At 38.3% G+C, this 20,258-nt stretch overlaps 1 protein-coding gene across 1 annotated transcript in view; it reads left to right on the forward strand.

Annotated features, from left to right (window-relative positions):
• Window positions 1–219: 219 nt before the first annotated feature.
• Window positions 220–20,258, forward strand: part of LOC114888049 (zinc finger CCHC domain-containing protein 10-like) — a 163,557-nt gene continuing 143,518 nt past the window's right edge. Inside the window, 3 exon segments of the mRNA XM_029209946.1 lie at window positions 220–291; window positions 4,204–4,364; window positions 6,286–6,406. Of these exon segments, the coding sequence (XP_029065779.1) occupies window positions 220–291; window positions 4,204–4,364; window positions 6,286–6,406 (354 nt within the window).

Below are 20,258 nucleotides of genomic sequence, written 5' to 3' on the forward strand. Positions count from 1 at the left end.
TTTAAGGAATGCTTGGACTGTGGTTCCTTGACCTTCAGACAATCTTACCTGAATTTCCTCATCATGACTCCGAAAGCAGTACCAGCTATGTACTTTGTGGGCCCCAGTGGAAAATGAAAACGTGAGGCCCCTCGTAAAAAAAGTTGATAAGACTTTCCAGACAATGACAACAGAGCAATAAACCAAGTGTGGGTCCCTCTGAGTGTGGAGCGTGATGACATGGGTTTGATGTGTCTGCAGAGCATCACAGTGTACACAGAACATTCAATTCTGCACAGCACAGATAAAGGAGTAAGTGAATGAGTGAAATAAGCTCCGGATAAATATTTTAATTAATGAAATTAAAACAGTGAAATACTGGTTTCTGACACGTGTATGTATAATAGCAACAAATCTAAGAATTCTAAAAAATTATTTTCAAAGTTGGTCTTTCCATATTTGATAGGGAATATACAGTCTGGACATATTTCAGTCAGTGATTCCATGTACCTGCCTAGAGGTTCATATCCAGCAAATGTAAATGCACTGCTTGCTGTCATTTGAAATGTTTATCTGCCAGGCTTCAAGCCACTGACTTCTCGTCCCTTCTAGCTGTTCTATTAGAGCTCACTGATCTTGGTTCATTTAGCTTCCTATCCCACAGATGAGTATGATCAGTGACCCCGTCTTCCGATCAATATGGCCCCGTCATGCTGTAAACTCAGACTAAATGCATAAGCAACATCTCTGCCCTTGGGGAGGAGAGAGAGAAAGACAATGAGAGGGAAGGTGGACGGAGGGGTGGGGATATTTCACTTGCCTATACCAGGTGCAATGATTGCAAATACAAATAAGAAATAGTTCCTGCCCTCAAGGAGCTTTCCGCTAGAGGAGAGAAACAGAGATATAAACAAAGCATTGCCAGAGTCTTCCAGGTGCTCTGATATACTGTTCTAGTTACTTTCCCAATTGTTTTCCCCTTGTTTCTTTCTGTTCTTCCCACTGTTACCTCGCCTTCTACCCCATACTCACCCCCCTATCATTACCAATTTCCAACAACAATTCTGAATTTTGTAAAAATAAAACAGATGCCCTTCTCACAGGTCTGTTAGGGAGCCCTATTCTGACTGTTGCTTAAGATGTGAAGCCCAGGGGCTTCCCTGGTGGCGCAGTGGTTGAGAGTCCCACTGCCGATGCAGGGGACACGGGTTCGTGCCCCGGTCCGGGAAGATCCCACGTGCCGCGGAGCGCTGGGTCCGTGAGCCATGGCCACTGAGCCTGCGCATCCGGAGCCTGTGCTCCGCAACGGGAGAGGCCACAACAGTGAGAGGCCCGCGTACCGCAAAAAAAAAAGATGTGAAGCCCAGAAAATGGGCATTAAAGGCTCAGCCAGACTTACTCATGGGAGGAAATGGCAGAGTTCTGTCACCTTCTGTGGAAACAGACGGGGAGTCCTGATGCTGTCCCTGCATTTCTGTCAGCTTTGCTGCCTCCTTGGATGGAGAAGCTCTTTGACAGCTCTGACCCACCATAATATGTCAGACTGTCTAGCTTTGTGTCGTTGTGGCAACAGCCTCTCCGTAACTACTAGATAAAACAGGGGAGATACGAGTGAAACTCACAAGGCTTTGGAAGAAAAGGTCTGTAAAACTGAGGGCTTCTGGAAAGTCAAGTTTTCCAGCTGAGATCAATGTTCTTGATATGTTCAAAATACAACACAAGGCTTGAGTCTGAGAACTACATTGATAGTTCTTACTTTTCATTATCATATTAAAAAATTTCCTTCCTGTTGTTTTCCACCAGTAATTTCTCATCAGTCTTTTCTCTTGTATAGCTATTTTCTACCTACTAAACAGATTTATTAAAAGAACCAGTGGGGACTTCCCTGGTGGCACAGTGGTTGAGACTACACACTCCCAATGCAGAGGGCCCGGGTTCGATCCCTGGCCAGGGAGCTAGAGCCCACATGCATGCCACAACTAAGAGTTCGCATGCCTCAACTAAGGAGCTGGCACAACTAAATAAATAAATATTTTTTTAAAATACTTAAAAAAAACCACAGTAGAATAGATAAGTAGAAGGACAGAAGTTTTAAAATGTTGGCCTAAATCTTAAATGCCATTCTGTTACCTCCTTCTCAGCGTGCCTTATAATTAAAAGTAGACCGATTTTTCTGGAATGACCTTGTGGAGGAAACCATTCATTTCCTCGAGTAGAGACTGTCGCTGCCTTCTGAGTAATAGTTTCACCAGGTGCTAGATAACATAATTGGATGAAATCACAGGGAGCTGAGACCTAAGTGTTGGTTCTGCCTGCACACTGTCCACACCAAGGGCAAAAGATGAGGATAAGAAAATGGAGGGAAAGAGAAATGCCATGTTTAAAACAGAGGCCAGGAACTTGAATAATCTTTTATAACCAAATCCACCTAATTCCACATAATCAAATTGAAACAACAATCTGAATTAAGATAAAAAATAAAGAGGTATTTTCTTCTCTTTTGTTCCATACTTAGCAGTAGAGATGTCATAATTAGCTGGTAAATTGGCTTCCTCTATTCCAGCAAATTGAACCATTCAGGGATAGGACGGCTTCTGAATTATCTGGATGGCTTACCCACACTAATCATGAATATTTATGAAATCTGAACCTCACTTTGTGCTCTGTAAACACAGCCTGAATTATTCAGATTGTTTGTCTATATTGTAATAAATGAAAAATTCTTGTACCTTATTTTTTAGTATTAAAAAAATGGGCACTATAATGTTTTGGGTATAAGGACAAAATAAGACAAAGGCGTTAACCTCCCCTTATGATAGCGCCCCATTAGCCGTGTTTGTATCTGTGAAATGATTTGTTTATGTTAAACATATATTTTGTGTTTGATGGTTCAGTAGTGTTTAACCTATGGCTATGCTTCAAATTAGCTAAGCCTTTAAAACATATCAGTGATTGTGTAATTCAATCAGGTAGCCTGGCAGGAGATTAATTGGAAACATATGTGACACAGTGGCATCTTAAGTGCCTTCCATAGACTAAGAAAGGATTTGCTCCGAGCTGCTCCAAAGCTGCGTGGGTTGAGCAGTGGTCAGCACCTACGGCCAGCAGCTAACATGGTCTCAGAGTCAGAGACCCCAGAAATAGGCTTCCCCTGAACAGTTTAAAAATTAGGCTTAATGACATGTGATTTCATAGTTAAAGCAGCAAGAAGATAAGACTAAATGATCTGTGTTATTTTATTCCAAAGCCTGTGTATGTTTGTGTGTGTATCATATATATAATATATATATATATACACATGTATATAATTTATATATACATAATATATACATATATAATTTTTTCTTACCACAGTACCTGCAAGATGGCTTTAGCACACCAGTAAAATAAAGCATGCTTTATTTTGCAGGTTTTGCACACTTCTGCAGGCAGCTGGATAGCAGTTCATCTGGTGTAAACTGTTTTGTTTCAGGTTTTACTGTGCTGTAAGATTAATTGTTTAGATGATATAAATAGGATGCTCACTTCTTGAGTTGCTTGTGGACTGTATTGTAGTTTAAGGCTAAGAGAGGAGTATAGCAAGCGGATTCTTTGGGCTCTTTACAGTAACACTAAAACCCTGGGACTTGGGTTTTCAATAAAGAGACAGAGCTAGGGCTATTCAAAAGAGATGCATATTCAAATTCAAAAGCTATGTGCTCTATGCCTTTTTTCTTGCTATACTTGGTGTTGTTGATGGTATTTGTGTTATAATCATTTATATTATTTATATTTAATGGGGATTAAAAGAAGAAACACTTATTTTATGTGATTTGCTGCAAAACTTCCATGCATAGCTATTCCTGTGTGGTATTACCCTTTTGGTCAGCCATACAGGGTCTAGGCTGGAAATGTTCACCCCCATCAGCTGTGGAAGCAAGGGGTCTTGCAGGTCACCTGGTGATACGATTTATAGACAGAATCTGAGGGAGATCTAACTGTACCCTTCTAAACTTACCATCTTAAATACTAATGAATGATGGGACTATCATAGTAATGTATGAAAAACTCTTCAGAAAGGAGAAAAATACCCTGAAAGTGTGGAAAAAACTACACCCAGATTATTATGAATTGGAAATAAACTGTCAAAGGTATTCATCCCCCTCCCTCAATGTTGTCAAAGTGTTCAGTAGAGTAAAAAAAAACATGTGATAATATTCTCGTTTCCTCTTGATTTAATTCTAGGATAAATTGGTACCTTTATTGAACTGCCTAGTTCCCAAAGCAGTGCGCATCATCAAATGTGGATCAAGGGGAATTCAACGGGGGTTCAATCAGGGGTTCAGTCAGCACTTGTTGAAGGCACCGCTCTGCCTAGCTGCCCTGGAAGAGAGCTCATTAGACTTGTAAGGAACCCATTTCACCAACAGAGGATGAGTCAAACCCCCCTTCCTTTTGTTTCCTCACTGTCTTATTCAGCTCGGGCTGCCGTCACAAAATACTGTAGACTGGGTAGTTAAACACCAGGGATTTATTTTTCATAGTTCTGGAGGCTGGAAGTCCAAGATCAGGGTACCAGCAGGGTCAGGTTCTGCTGAGGGGCCTCTTCCTAGTTTACAGCTGCCTACTCTCTGTGTCTTCACATGGTCAAGAAAGAGCAAGACTACGGAGGTCACATTTGAGTAACAAAAAGGGGCAAGAGGGAAAATATTCAGGCACTTTTTTTTTTTTGCGGTACGCGGGCCTCTCACTGTTGTGGCCTCTCCCGTTGCGGAGCAACAGGCTCCGTACACGCAGGCTCAGCGGCCACGGCTCACGGGCCCAGCCGCTCCGCGGCATGTGGGATCTTCCCGGACCGGGGCACGAACCCGTGTCCCCTGCATCGGCAGTGGGACTCTCAACCACTGCGCCACCAGGGAAGCCCAGGCACTTTTAATCTAAGGTTCATATACTATCAAGATCATGGACATTGGAATCATCTGAGATGTTAAGTCATCCCCAAAGGCCTAGTGACAAACTTCCAACAGGCCTGGTCTGGATATCTTGGGAAAGCTGCCTCATCAGATGCTGTCCACTTTAATTCAAAGAAATCTTTACTTTCAGGTCACCAGATGGTGTTCAAAAGTTCCCCATAATTCCCATTGATATTCTCAGTTGCCTTTAGTTAGCTTGGTCCATCTAGTTAGCATGCACATGAGGAAGGACCATGGTTTTCAAACATAAAATTGTCCAGGGACACGGTAAGGGGGATTGCCTTCAAAATACTTGGATAACTGGGATCCCATTTCTGAGGTTTTTCTCTAGAGTAAGAGAATAATTTTCAAACAGCCTGAACAACTCAAACAGCCTGCAGACCTAGTACCAGTCAGTTCTAAGGGAACAGTCTGGTCCCTGAGGAACCAGGCTGAAAGGTGCTCAGTGCAGTTCCGATAGAATAGCCCCAATTCCAAAGGTAACCTGGTCAAAAGCTGAACCAGCACAGTTCCAATGAAACAGCCTCTGTTCCCAAAGGAAAGGGCCAAAGGCTAGCATAGTTTCCGTGGAACAGTCTGATTTCAAAATTAGGTCAAAGTACTAAACCAGCACAGGGCCTTAACTAGAACAGATGAAGCCTTAAAATGATTCCAAATAAAGCCCAGAGAGCTTCAAAATGCAAAGAGCACAGACCCTCATATCCAGGAGAAAGACATACCTTCAAACTCCGGGGCAGAATGAGAAAAGTAGTGAACGGGCTTAATTGGGTACTGCACCTGGTTGCCTACCAGCCTTGGAATTGTTAGGGGTCCTCTCTGGATTCCCACACATGTCACCAAAATGTTGACCTAAAACAAACAGATTGCAAATTACTGCTCCAGCAAAAAATGGGTTTATTTGGGATCAGCAAAGAATTGCAATTTGGGGTCTTCAAACATAGCAAACCAAATGCAAGTCCCCTGCAAAAATGGAGAGAACTCTTTTATAGAGGGAGAAAAGGCAGTTGGGAGGGCTATAGTAATCAAAGAGTCCATGGCTTTTCGATGGCTGAGTTGTGACAGTTTCTCATTGGCTGGGATGTTGTCAGGAAAGAAGAGGAAGTCTTTCTTCTCTTTGTTGCGTTCTGCTATCTTTGTAAGGCGTGACAGGCCCTCTGGTCTCCTGACTCTATTTAATTGAGATTTCTCTTTATTAATTGTTTACACCTTTATCAAGTGGGAAAAGCACTTTATCAAGTACTCTTCGATACTTTCTTACTGAGAAATATTATCATGAATGGATGTTCAATTGTATCAAGTAATTTTCTGTCTCTGTTGAGATCATTACGTGTTTTTTTTCTCCTATTTCCAACAGGTCTCTGAATAATCAAGCTCAGAAAGCTACTACGCAGTCACAGGAAATACAGGAAGCCTTCATGTACTATGGGAGTTGGAGAAATCCAGAGAGAAGAGCTGAGTTTGAGCTCGTAGGAATTGTAAGGCCGTAAATTTGACTCCAAGAATTATTATTTAGAAAAAGAGTCTTTTCTCTCAATAGAGAGCAGTAAAGTCTCAGGGAATAAAAGGACACCATGACCCTAGGACTGAAAGTTTTCAGACTAGACCCTCCCCACACAGGAGTGAGAACAGAAATCTTGAGCTCTCTGATGAGCTGTCTGTAACCAAAAAGAATTTCCAGCTGGACAGTAAAAAATAAATATATTTGAAAAATCACAAAGACAGAGACTGTTACTGAAGACCCTCACTTATATATTTTTCTGTTGCCAAGGCACTTTCCACTCTCCTTCTCAATACACATATAAGTCTATACCTTGGCTTGTTACGTTAAGAAATTTTATTTTTTGGCAAGAAAATTTTTAAGTCTCGGGAACAGAATAGCTACTCTTTATGAAGGAACTTCAAATTCATAATTCACTTTCGAGCTCAGATTGATGGAAGCTATATTTATTTTATTGTATGTTATGATGTAACCACCCCTCCCCCTGTCTTTATCAGATGCAATTTCTTATGGATTGTTGTGTAGATATTTCAACTTGTGACCTTAAGACCATGAGATAATTTTAAATACATTTGAATAATTCTTTAAAAAATTATTTTAACCAAATAGTTAAAATTTTAAGTTAAAAAATCACAATAAACTCTTAACATACACATATTCCACTGTATTTTAAATTATTGAGTGATATATTTGAGGAATGAGTGTTTCTTATTTAAAATGTGGCCTTGAAAATAGTAAGCCATTTTTATGATTCTCTTTAAAGGCAGCTTTCTAAAAGATGACTACTATTTTTCAGTTCTCTGTGATGAGTGGAGACTATAAATATACTTGAAAATAAATAATTGGTTCAGGCATAGATTACACAGGTCACCAAATCTGGGTACAAAGTAAGTATGAGTCATACAGGAAAATCCACCACATCTTAAATAACCCCTTCAGAGAAATCTTTTGGTTTTGAGCCCACTGACTAGCTTGAGGAGAGGCAGGAGTGGCCCCTTAGGGCACGCAAGATACAGACATAGTTGTAGAAGAGCTGCCTTCCTGTACTCAATGTATCGTAGACTGTGGCAAAGGCTTCCTCATCATTACAGGCCTTCAACTCTCCTCACAGACTTCCTGCAGAGACCACGAACGCGCTTCTGACAAATTCCCCACAGTTTATTTGTCAGATATTTTATTCAAATTGCTCCCTTCTCCTTGCACAGTACACAAAAGAACAGCAATATCCTGGCCCCTCTGTACCTACGAACTGCTGTTTCAAGGGATAGCAGGCAAATTTAGATCTCCATTACAATGTTCGTTTGTACAGCAGAACCTATTTATTTTCTCTACCTTGCTGTTGTAATCACCAGAACAAGAAGACTGACTCTGGATAAAAGTATTTATTTGGGGCCAGTGTTGCAAAAATATTCATCTGTTGAAATGGTAGGGACTGTTTACCACCGTCCTATAGGGAGAGGACTGAAAGCTCATTATGTCTCAGCCACACAGAGCAATGATGATTATCCATGCTCAGGTGGCATCGAAAATTAGAGTATTTTTTAGTAAAAACTTTTCTCTGTCAATGTTTTCAAACAGGTAACAATTATCCCAATTTTTTTTTCTCTTTTTGGAGCTGGAATCTCAGTTTCAAATATCACCTTCCTAGGACTTCATATACATCTTACTGATAGAGTACACTGTAAATAAGATATGATCTAACAGAAATACTAAGGCAAGAGAAAGTAGGGAGAAAAAAAGACCTGGAATAATTGAGGCTTAATTTGACTCTCATAAGAAATGTTGGTTCTTAGGAACTAATGTACAGCATGGTGAGTATAATTAATACTGTATTGTATACTTGAAAGGTGCTGAGAGTAGATCTTCAGCATTCTCAACACACACACACACACACACACACACACACACACACACACACACCAAGCTGACTATGTGAGGTGATGGGTGTGTTAAAGATCATGATCTTGATAATCATTCCACAATGTATAGTTATAACAAATCATCACATTGGACACTTTAAATATATATAATTGTATTTGTCAATTATTCCTCAATAAGGTTAAAAACCCAGAAATGTTGGTATTTATAGAAAAAATAAAAGCATTCTGAGATAATAGCAATCTCATTAACAATTTAAATCTGTATAACTGGTACTTTATAGTTTACAATGCAGTTGCAAATTATGCAGCCTTAAAAAACTCCTTTTAGCAGATCAGGAAAAAGTATATATTTCTTAAAAATTAAGTAGAGTTCTAATTCAGAAGGAGATCTGGGTACTTCAGGGTATAGAATTCCACCAGAAGCAATTTCCTGTTTCATGTTGCCATTCCACAAGATAACTGGCTGTCCTTCCTTTTCTTCTGCTTAACCTTAAACGGAAGTGTTCTTGGTTTCTTCCTTGGGCTTTTTCTCTTCATAATGTATTCACATTCTGTTTCCTTATGCTTCCTTCCGAATCCATACGTCTAGCCTAAACATCTCTCATTCACATCAATATTTACTAAGTGCAATATTTACTAAGACCTAATGGTGGATATGAAAAGTAGAATGAAGATCACTCATTCAAAACATTCTAGATGAAAAATTTCCTGACACAAAGACCTGAGAAGTCTTATTGCTGGGGCCTTCAGATGGCCAAAAGGAGGAACTGAAAACGGACCACAAGTAGATGTTTAGGATGTCAGAATTACAAGGATGAAGATAGACTCTTACATCTTCCAGAGAGATAAGAAGTTACCAACAGGGGAATAAAAATAAAGTTGACATAAAATTCTTTATCAATAACACTTGACTACGGAAGGAAAAAGAGCAGTGCTTCCAAATTTCTAAGGGCAAGTGCTTTCGAACCTAGGCAAAGTAATGGCCCCTAAAGATGCTCACAAGCTAATATCCAAAACCTGTGAATATATTACCTCAGATAGCAAAAGGGAGTCTGCAGATGTAATTACGTTCATGGACCTTGAGATGGGAAGATTATCCTGGAATGTCCACACGGGTTCCACTTTTTTAAAAGAACTTTTCTGGCTGAGTCAGAGACAGATATGTTGGAAGAAGGATCAGAGAGATGTGACGTGGCATTCAGCCCACCATTGCTGGCTTTAAAGATGGAAGCAGGGGGCCAAGAGCCTAGGAATGCAGTGGTCTCTGGAAACCAGAAATGGCCCTCAGTTTACTAACAACCAGCAAGAAAATGGGGACTTTTGTCCCGTAAGCACAAGAAACTGATTTCTGCCAACAACCTGAATGAGCAGGAAACAGATTCTCCCTTACAGCCTCCAGAACAGAAAGCAGCCCTGCTGACACCTTGATTTTAGTGCAATGAGAACCGTGCCAGACTGCTGACCTACAGAACTGTAAAATAAATAAGTTTGTGTTGTTTTAGGCCAAGTTTAGTCATTTGTTACATAACAAGTTAATACAAAATTTATGCCCAAAGTGTGAGTTAATGTGAAGACAAGTAAAGCATTTTTAGACATACACAGAATCAGGATAGTCACCTTCCAATTACCCTTTCTGAAATACTCACTTGATAGATACTCCAGAAAAAGTACAAAAGGACAAATAACAAGGTTTGGTAAACAGTGGAACTAACTCAGCAGATGTAAAAAATATCCCAGGATGACAGCTGTGCATCAAGCTTGGAAAGCCATCCTCAGGTCATGTGAAAACCTTGACGATGATTTCCAAGAAACTGTTAAGGCAAATAGAATGTATTTTCTTCAAAAGAAGATAAAGAACAACTGAAAGATTTTGGTAATAGTGTGAAGACATTATATGACTTTTTCACAAGAAAAGGAAACTGAGAGGCGATTAGAAACTGCAAGAAGAAAATACTCCATAGGAGACGTCACAGCTCATATTAGAAGTAAACTAAGATGTGACATGACAGTAAGCACTCCATGGTGCATAAGGAAATCCATATAACCATGTTGTAGGCATCCTTCACCTTAGAGTGGGCCAGGGGTGCCCTGAATTTGTAGAGAAATCCGTGCGCACCACTTGGCTTAAAAATGAACACTATATAATTTAATCCTGATGATATAAATATCTGTAATTGGCTCTCAACTTTTAGAATCAGCTATAGACCAGGCAAAGGAGACTTCGTTAGGCACCCAGGATGGCATTTAAATATCATCTATCTTGACAATATAGGGAAATGTATGTCTGACAAAACTAAGAAGGTGGGGAAGTAGGTGGAGGAAAAGGAGGAAGGGAAATGGGTTGGTAATGTCCTTCCTCCTACATATGAGGCAGGGCAGGGTCAATGTTAATGAATGTATAAATATAATAGAATATGGCAGTAGAGAAATACTTAAAGACAGAAATAAATAGTTACATCTGCAAGGTGAGATGAATATAGGGGAAAATGAAGAGAAGCTTTTTGTTTTTGTTGTTGACAACTTCAGCCCCACCTCTTTTATTTATTTAATGTTATTATTATTAATATTATTCTTTTGTCTTGTGAGTGTGCCACCTGCATATTTTGTAAACCACCTGCTCGTCACTGAAGACTCAGCTTAAGGTCATCTCCTGTGTGAATCCTCTGTTATCCAGCCAGAATAAGTAATCTCACTTCTGTACTCCCTTTGCACTGAACTCTGTTATAATTGGACTTATCATCTTCCAAAGATGTTTGTTTACACAAGTCTTCCCTCTAAGCTTTAAGTTCCTAGAAGGCAGAATTTTTTTTAAACCTAGTCCACAGCCTGGCTCATAATAGTCCTTCATCCCTCCTACCTTCCCTTCTTCCTTTTTCTTTCTTTCTCTCTCTTTTAAATAAATAAACAAATAAATAAAATAAATGAGCAAGCATTGAATGAATAAATGCCAAGTGAGGCCCCAATGTTCATGTCAGCTGCAGAACTGGATTCCCCAACGCATATGCAACAAATAGCATAGTAAAATCAAGGATTGCCTTATATTTAGTAGTTTTATGTTTAATCTGAAGATCCTAACTTTGGAAGACATCTCCAGAAAGTAAGGGCAACTGACTCATATTTTATTTCCAGATTTCACAGTCTCACTCACATCTAGATCTGCATGTCCTCATTTTCAAATGACCCAAAATACTCACAACTAATACTCTTGTGTTTCATATTGCCTAAAAATCCATTTTAATAAAGTGAATCCACTTCTAGTCCTAGAATGCTTACTAGGAGTATTTTGATCCTAAAGGAGACGATTTTGATCTGAAATTGCTTTCATCTACCTTTCGTGCTTCAGTAGTCAAACAGTAAATTTTAGAATGACTATGAAAATGTGGTTGCTCACAGAACAGTCACGTATGGATTTTCTAATTTGTGGAAAGTTAATAGATAGAGTTTTAAGCAAAACGTCAAATCAAGTCACAATGAGTAACTGTACAATGAAGCTCTCCTCATATGTCTTTGCAGTACATCAAAACACTAGATAGAATAGAGAAAAGTATTTCCTTTCTAGGTCCAAACAGATCAAAAGGGTTCTCAAGAATAGACATGGGGATGGTAACCCACTAGACACTGTACTTCTGAGGCTTCCATCTGACTAATTACCATTTAGGGATTGAAGTACAATCCCTCAGAGAAGATGCTCACATGACATCACACGATGTGCCACTTCTTATGAAGATTATCTCTAAGTGCAAGAGGTGCCAAGGTACATTCTGCCTCTTGGCATCTGGCTGAACCTTTTTTTTGTTTATTGAATTTTTTTTCACATCATCTGATAGTGGAGCCAAATTGTATTTTTGACTGGAAATAACTCTCTTTTGGAGAACATCATTGGTTTAATGAAGACACTCTTGCAAGTATTCTACAGCACAGCTGAAATTTCACTTACCTTTTAGCTTGAGGCCATTGGTTTAAGTCCAAGTTGACAATTTCAGCTTGTTAAGTCCCTGGTGGACAGACGTCCACAACATAAACCCATTGTACATAATCTTGTAATTTTGGCAGTCTATGCACTGGAGAGCCTGCAACGGATACTAATGCAGAATACATTACTCTGAACAAAAGACAAGGGGGTGAGTGAGAAGGATAGAAAACCCCTTAAGAGCAGCACAGAAAACATAATGAATCTGATATCTCTTTCCCACAATTACAATACTTTCCTTTTAATATTGACATTTTTTAATTAAAAGAAAGAAGAAAACCACCTTAATTCTAATTTTACACCATAAATATTTAAAATATAAAGAGTCTATACATTGTATACACACATGTTTATAAGTCCACTGATGGAAAATTATGCTATATAAATAAAAGTATCATTTTTACGTGAATAACACTTTTCAAGAAAATATTGAAAAAAATCCATAAAACTACACAAACTAAACTACAGATAGGAGGAAATTATAAATTTAACTCCAAATGCATTTGTAAAATCAGCAAAATGCTTAAAGTAGAAAAATAAGGTTTTTTTCTAAATAAATTCATTGTAGATTTGTCAATAAATTTATATCACGTTTTGCAAAATGAGGGAGAATGGTAAATCTCCTATTTTAAAAATCTAGAAGTCTCATTAAAATAGAGAACTAAAAATGGTTTTATTCTTTAGCAAAATATTTAATGGAGAACCAATCAACAATTTTGATAAATTTGATAAATTTCCTATTTTAAAATCTAGAAATTTCATTAAAATAGGGAACTGATATTAATGATTTTTATTCTTTAGCAAAAATATTTAATGGAGAACCAACCAACCTCCCATTTCAAGCAATTATTAACTCTAGGTCAGTCCTTTAGTGCAGGATACTTACTGGCTTTGATGATAAGAAACAGCTATTACCAATTGTCAGAGAAGTTAATATAACCTCATTTCATACCTTGCTCTGAGATTTGACTGAGAGGTATAGTGAAAACAGTACTGCGGCCCTAACTATGAACCAACTTACCTCCAATCACAAGCTCTCTGACAGATGACTTTGGGCAAATCACTCAGTCTCACTGGGCTTCAGTCTCTTTATCAATAATATGCAAGTTTCATACGCTGTAGTGGAAGTGAAACAGCTGGAGCAGGCTGCCGACACTATCCCTTAAAGGGCAGAGAGCTCCATTGGAGCCCAGGTTTTCTTGAGTCTAGTAGGAAGATATCCTTTACTAAATGTGTTCTCCTTCCTTTCTCTGCTTCCCTCTCAGATTACCCTCTACACCTTCTCTCCAGACACACAGCTTTACTTGCAGAATGATCCAACAGGAGAACTGAAGACCTCTCATCATCTTGCCCATCTAAGAAAGAACTGCAATCTCTCCAACTATGGTAGACTTAATTCCCCTTATATCAATAGTTTCCCATCCATTTATCGTTCTCCTTGACAAAGGACATAAGACAAGAAATGGGGACCAGCTAACATCAAATTTACTAGTTTTGTTTTCTGGATGTGCCTTTTCCGGGGTTCACTGTGGTGGTGAATATGATTTTCTCCTTTAAGCCTGGTCCACCGTTCCCCATTCGGCAAAGACTGCTCCGAAGACAGCTCATACCTTACTTTCGGAGTCATTTCTTCCTAGGGCCTCCCCAAATAGAGTGAAGCTGCTCTGTCCTCACTGAATCCATATCTGGAGGACCTTTCCAACCTTCTATCCCTTATGAGTAGTTTCTCACTGATTTTGATATCTCCAACACTTGTAAAGACTTGGTACAAAGTAGAGATTGCAAAATATGTTTTGAAAGTAATATTGAATAATTAACATTCAGTATGGATTGTTTGAATGAATGAATGCTTTATACTCAATCGTTTGCTTATAGAAATAAGCAGAATAATTTTTTCATTCAAGGCTTATGATTATTAACTGAGAAAACACTAATTGAAGACATTTATATAAACAATCTCTCTGCCCCACTATACCTCAAGATCCATGAGGCCAGCCACCATCTCTGCCTCGCTCACTAGGAAAACCCTACTATATACTAAAGAGTTCAATAATAACTAATTGTAATAGATCAAATGGGAGTTCTTATATCCTTAAGTGTGACCTACATATTTATTACTAGGTTTTAGAAACCTCTGATCAAATACACACATAGACCAGTCTAAATGAACAACTTAATTGATTTAGCCTTAAGCATCAAAGATGCTAAAGATCCTTAACTAAAGGAGAAACGTACTGGAATGGTCAGTATGATGTGTCAACTTGACTAGGCTATAGGTTCCCAGTTATTCAATCAAACCTTAATCTAGATGTTACTCTGAAGGCATTCTATAGATGTGATTAGCACCTATCATGAGAATTGACTTTATGTAAAGAAGATTTTCCTGGAAGATCTCTGTAGGCCTGATGCAATCAGTTGAAAGACCTTAGGAACAGAATTGAGGTTTTAGCTCCTGCCTAAGAGTTTCCAGTCCTCCCTTCCAGATGGCCTTATGGACAGATTTCAGACTAACCTAGTCACAACTGTGCAAGCCAATTCCCTGTAATAAATCTCTTTACATATATATCCAACTGATTCTGCTTCTCTAGTGAACCCCCCATGGATCCAGATGTATTGTCTATTGATTTTGACAAATTTTGTTATATCAGAATTTTATGCACGAATTCCTCAGGGTCTTTCTACTCTCAAATGAAAGTGTTGCTTTTTCCTTCACTTCCCCTCATCCCATGGAGGAAGCCCCTTAATTAATCTTCCAGTCAATAGAACACTTAGAAGCCTTTTTCAAAAGCTCTTTGCTGGTCTGTGTATGTGTCCCTGTGTGTAAATATACATTCCCTCTCTCTCTTCCTTGTTGAATAGAAATTAGTAATGATAACTTTGATAGTTTCTCTCTGCAAAAATTTTTACTAAAGAATTAAGAAACCTAAGAATTTTCAGAAGGCAATCACAGGTGAGAAGTAAGTTCCTGTTATGCCATGCTCTTCATTCTTACAGCCCCTTGTGTTGTTGTTATGAATAAGCTTTTATTTTTAACGTCTACTCGTGCCCCCTAGCTCTTCAGTAGATTTCAGAGGACCTGCTTTTTATGGCAGAGTTACTACCCTAGTGTTATGTTGACATTGCTAAATGCTTATTTAGGTGATGTCTGTGGTTTTAGAAACTTTCAGGAGAGGAATTCTTAATGCCTTTCAATCTGACTGCAAAACCCCAAGCAGAGCTAAGTATTGGGGTGAACCCGGCTCAGAGAATCTCTTTCCTAAAAAAATTCTCATTCTTTTATAGAGCTCATAGATATTCTTTAAAAATCCAACTCTGGTACAATTACCAGACATGAGTAAGCATCTTATTCAAAACAGCAATAATAACAAACACGTTGAAAAATGGTTTAACTGATTTTAATTCATCACTGTATAGAGTCCAAAGACTCTTATTTGCTCCACTGTCATCTTTATCGATTGGAAGTTATGATTATTACGCTTCTGTTTTATTTTCCTTTGCTTTCTAAATAAGTTTTGGGACTTCCCTGGTGACGCAGTGGTTAAGAATCCGCCTGCCAATGCAGGGGACATGGGTTCGAACCCTGGTCCGAGAAGATCCCACGTGCTGCAGAACAACTAAGCCCGTGTGCTACAACTACTGAGCCTGTGCTCTAGACCCAGCGAGCCACAACTACAGGGCCCATGAGCCACAACTGCTGAAGCCCGCATGCCTAGAGCCCGTGCACTGCAAGGATGAGCAGTCCCCACTCGCCACAACTAGAGAAAGCCTGCATGCAGCAACGAAGACCCAACACAGCCAAAAAATAATAATAATAATATAAATAAATAAAATTTTTTTTAAGTTTTGTTTTTGCTACAGGATGTCATTCAATATTTGTTAAGCATGTTAAAACTTGAAGCGACTCATCATTTTATAAATTCTGGTGGGAGAATTGTGTCAAATATATTGAACATTACAATAATTTATCACATTGGATAGTGCCTGAAAACAATAAAATCTAGGAATCCAGTTGTTGAAATGGTGAACACTGTGGAGAACAACCCATCAAACACAAAGTGGACCGACTGTACATCCCAATTCCTGCTTAATTGGACAGAGGTTGTTTGAATTTATACAACTTTCATATTTACCTCACGAAAAGAGAAATTCCCTTGTATTACTTTCCTATTTAGAAGACTTTATTGCTAACTTCTGCAGAAATACCCGAATTTTATTCTAAGAAATATTCCCCATTGGAGCAGATGGTGCCAAGAATATTAGGCAAAGCTAAAATTTTTTAGATTTTAGATGGCGAGAAAAGGGTAAATTATACATGGTGAGATGGCATTTTTAATAGTAGATCTTCTCGGAGTCTTTCACATGCTAGTGTGCACCTAAGTCTCCAGGAGGAATATAGGATTGAGAGATCTCTATTCCTAACAGGGTTTGAGAGACGCTGATCCATAGGAATCAAATCCATAGCTTCTTGTTGTCATTCAAGGTCTGTTACTTTTGCTTCAAAATTAACTTCAGCTGCTTCCTTATGGATTCTCCATTGGAGCCAGATTGACCAAATCATGATTCCTCAAACGCAGCTCACGAACTGCCAATTTTAAGTCTTTGTAGATCTTTATCCCTAGCCTAAAAGTCTTGTCTTTTCTCTACTTAGGAAATTCTAATAAATTTTCAACACCTATCCACTTTCTGACTTCCTCTAGTGACTATGATATTTATGACATATTTAATTTCTATCATATCTTGGTTTTTATTGTTTTTCAACTTGAATGTGTGTGTGTGTTTTCCTAATAAGACGGTTAATTCTTTGAGACCAGGGACTATATGCTTTATATTTTCTTTAGAGCTCTACTTGAATTTGATGCAGCATTTTATGAATATAGCCATTATTTAGTTTCTTCATGAATGATTAGATGAACATTTGAACATAGACACTCCTCACAGCCAGAAAGAACTAAACCCATTTGCTAGAGATGACTGGCGAATCTGAGGGCCCCAGACATGTATCTTACTTTGAATTATCTAGCTTTTCTGACTAATCAGAAGGTATCTTATTATTCCTCACTACTTAGTTTAATTGTTTCCCATTTGTTAGAGAATAAAAAATAGAATAAGAGGAATTTCAAAATACTGAAGAAGAGATAAGTCTAAAATGATAAATTTCAACATGAAAGAAAAGAAAAAATTTTATCCTTTCATATATAATCTAATCCACATTGGGTTTCAAATGGTTTTGATTCCTCTTTACTCTCATGAAATGGTTCCCCCAAAGTAGGCAATCTATCAATACAATGGAATGGACATAGATTTGGGAAACATTTGTTAATTCTCTCTATATAATGGAAAGTAGCAATTGAAATAATAGAACAAAATCCTTTTCTGCTAAAAGATTACTCGGAAGTGAATCTGTAAAAATAAATAGCAATACAGGTTGAGGTAAAAGGAAACAGTGAACCAATGTTAGGAACTGGATGCTACAGAAACATCTCTTTCTTCTTATCTAGCTCAGTGATCTTAGGCAAGCATGAGGGTCATTGAGGACCAGGTTCCTTTATGACCTCTAAGATTGCTTCCAGTGCTAAGATTCTATGACTTAATGGATAATAGGAATTGTTGTTTCTATTGATTAGAGGGCATTTATGTACACTTTCAAAAATGATTATACTATCATTCAAAAACAAGAGGAAAATTAATCTTTCCAGTCTGATTGGTAACATGGGGTAAATAGTGGAGAAAATGGGCACATAGTATGGCAAATCTTCTTACCACCTCCATGCCATACTTACATGCGGTAACCCAATGGTAGGCATGTGCACATCTGGTCAAACAGCTGTAGAAAAGGAGAGCATCCTTTTATTTCACGAAATACCCACATGAATTTGAGGAGTTTGAGTATCACTGGTCATGCTCCTATCTCCATTGATAAATGAATCTTAATTAGTGCTGTTTTGAATTTCACCATTCTGAAGCATTTTACATGGGTACAAACGAACTGTGGCTTTTTTATTTTAAAATAAACCTTTCATATGTGTTTTTAAAAATCAGCCTGTAGTGTGATCTCAAAGATCAAGGCAAAACCCCACACTCTCCCCTCCTGATCAAAGTTTGATGACCTCCAAATAACAGAAAACACAATAAGTGGACTTCAGATCACAAGAACAAAAAAATGCCCAGAAGCTACACAAGTCACTGCTGGTGTTCTTTACTTAGGATCCTTTTTACGAGAGAAGAATAAAGCACAGGCTGTCAAGGCAGCAACTTCCAATTCCTTGGTCTGAAGCCTCTGTCTGAGTAACCAAACAAATAGGTTATACATATACTCAGGAGAAAAGATATAAAACCACAGAGGGTGGGAGCAAGCCCCAAGAAATAAGATTTGAAGAAGAAAAGAAAACAAGGTCAGAAGCAGAAATTTAAACTTGAAATTTGTAATTATGTAGCTCACCCAATTCAGCTGTACTGAAGGACTTTGGAGTCCATGGAGAAGGTTTTCTTTAATATTTGTTTCAGTGATAGAGATAGAATATTTTTATAGATACTGTGATTTGTGAATTATTAGGGATGACGTTCATCCTTATCCTTGAAAAAGTTATTATTTCGTTTCCAGAATAACATGATTACTGCAGATCAAGACAGTTTTCATTGAAGTCCCTCAGTCCCTCACAAATATATCAAAATATTCTGCAAAATTGAAAAGAATTAGATTAATTTAAAATTCGCTGATTTAAGAATGATTGATTTCTTATTTACACAGCGTTCAGACTTCAATTTATCTCTGCCTGAAATTAGTAATACAAACAGGGAAATTCTTATTTGATGAAAGAAAGTACTCTTAAAAAGCACTTTGACAATGCTTGGTGTCAGTTTATTTATCTCTTTAAAAATAAAATACAGTGTGTGTGTGAAAAAAAAAATAAAGCACTTTGAAATTGCTATTAGCAAACAACTGAACTATATGATTCTTACTTTTTCATGAGAGTATGTCTGTTTGGCAAAACCTTCTCCCTACGCTTCCCGGACATGCTTTTAGTTATGTGTCTCACCACTACCATCATCACCTTCAACATTACCTGCTCTCTGTAAAGATGGAAAGACCTCAGAATGTCTAAGTCCTGACAGCTATCCAATCTGGGGCGGGTCTTCCACAATCCTAGTGTGGTTCCCCCTCCGGTCCATCTTGCACAATTCTGACATGGTAGTCTCCCTCAAGTGCAGCTCGTATAGTATCACTCTGCAGTTCATAAGCATTCAATGCTGTACATAGAATAAATTATAAAAGCCGATTACGGCAGTTGACATATTTCTCCCTCTACTCTCCTAACATGTCTTAAAAGCCAATCAAACCTGCTCATCATTATTTCCCAGTTCATCTTTACTCTTTCCATATGCTTTCTTTGACTCATCTCTTTTTCTGCAATGCTGGACATGTTTTGAATTCTTACTCATCCTTTAAGGCTCATATGCCATTTTTTTTCCAGGTAACCTTTCAAGCTCTTCCTCTTCTCCAGCCCCCTCACCCTCCATGTCATCTTCCTGCTTGGTCCTCTCATCACGTCATGTGTGTCTCCAAGAGCTGGCCACACCTGACCTGGCTTGCGGATGCGCTACCTGGTGGATGATGAATATGCTGAGGGCAAGGCTCCAGGCCTTGTTCCTTTAGCATCCCTCAGATACCTGGTCACGGTACCCTCCAGTACATGTGTATCAAATTTAATTAGATAGGAAATATTTCCTTCTGCTAGTTTTGACATATTACCATAAAATTCTAGCATCACCTATTGAACACTTTAAAATAATGGCATTAACTTGTGATACCAAACAAAACCCAAAAAACAACCAAAAAAACAGCCTACCCACCCAAAACTATGTTTCAGTTACTGATGATCAAATAGAAAGAAAAAAAAGCACCATATGTTTTCAGCCCCCTTTAAAAAAGTCATTATAGTTAAATGATAAAATGAATACTTCCAGTAAAAGAAAGAATG

The sequence above is a fragment of the Monodon monoceros genome, unplaced genomic scaffold, assembly GCF_005190385.1.
Source record: "Monodon monoceros isolate NGI ecotype Baffin Bay Population unplaced genomic scaffold, NGI_Narwhal_1 Super_Scaffold_8, whole genome shotgun sequence".
In the NCBI taxonomy this organism is placed as follows: Eukaryota; Metazoa; Chordata; class Mammalia; order Artiodactyla; family Monodontidae; genus Monodon; species Monodon monoceros.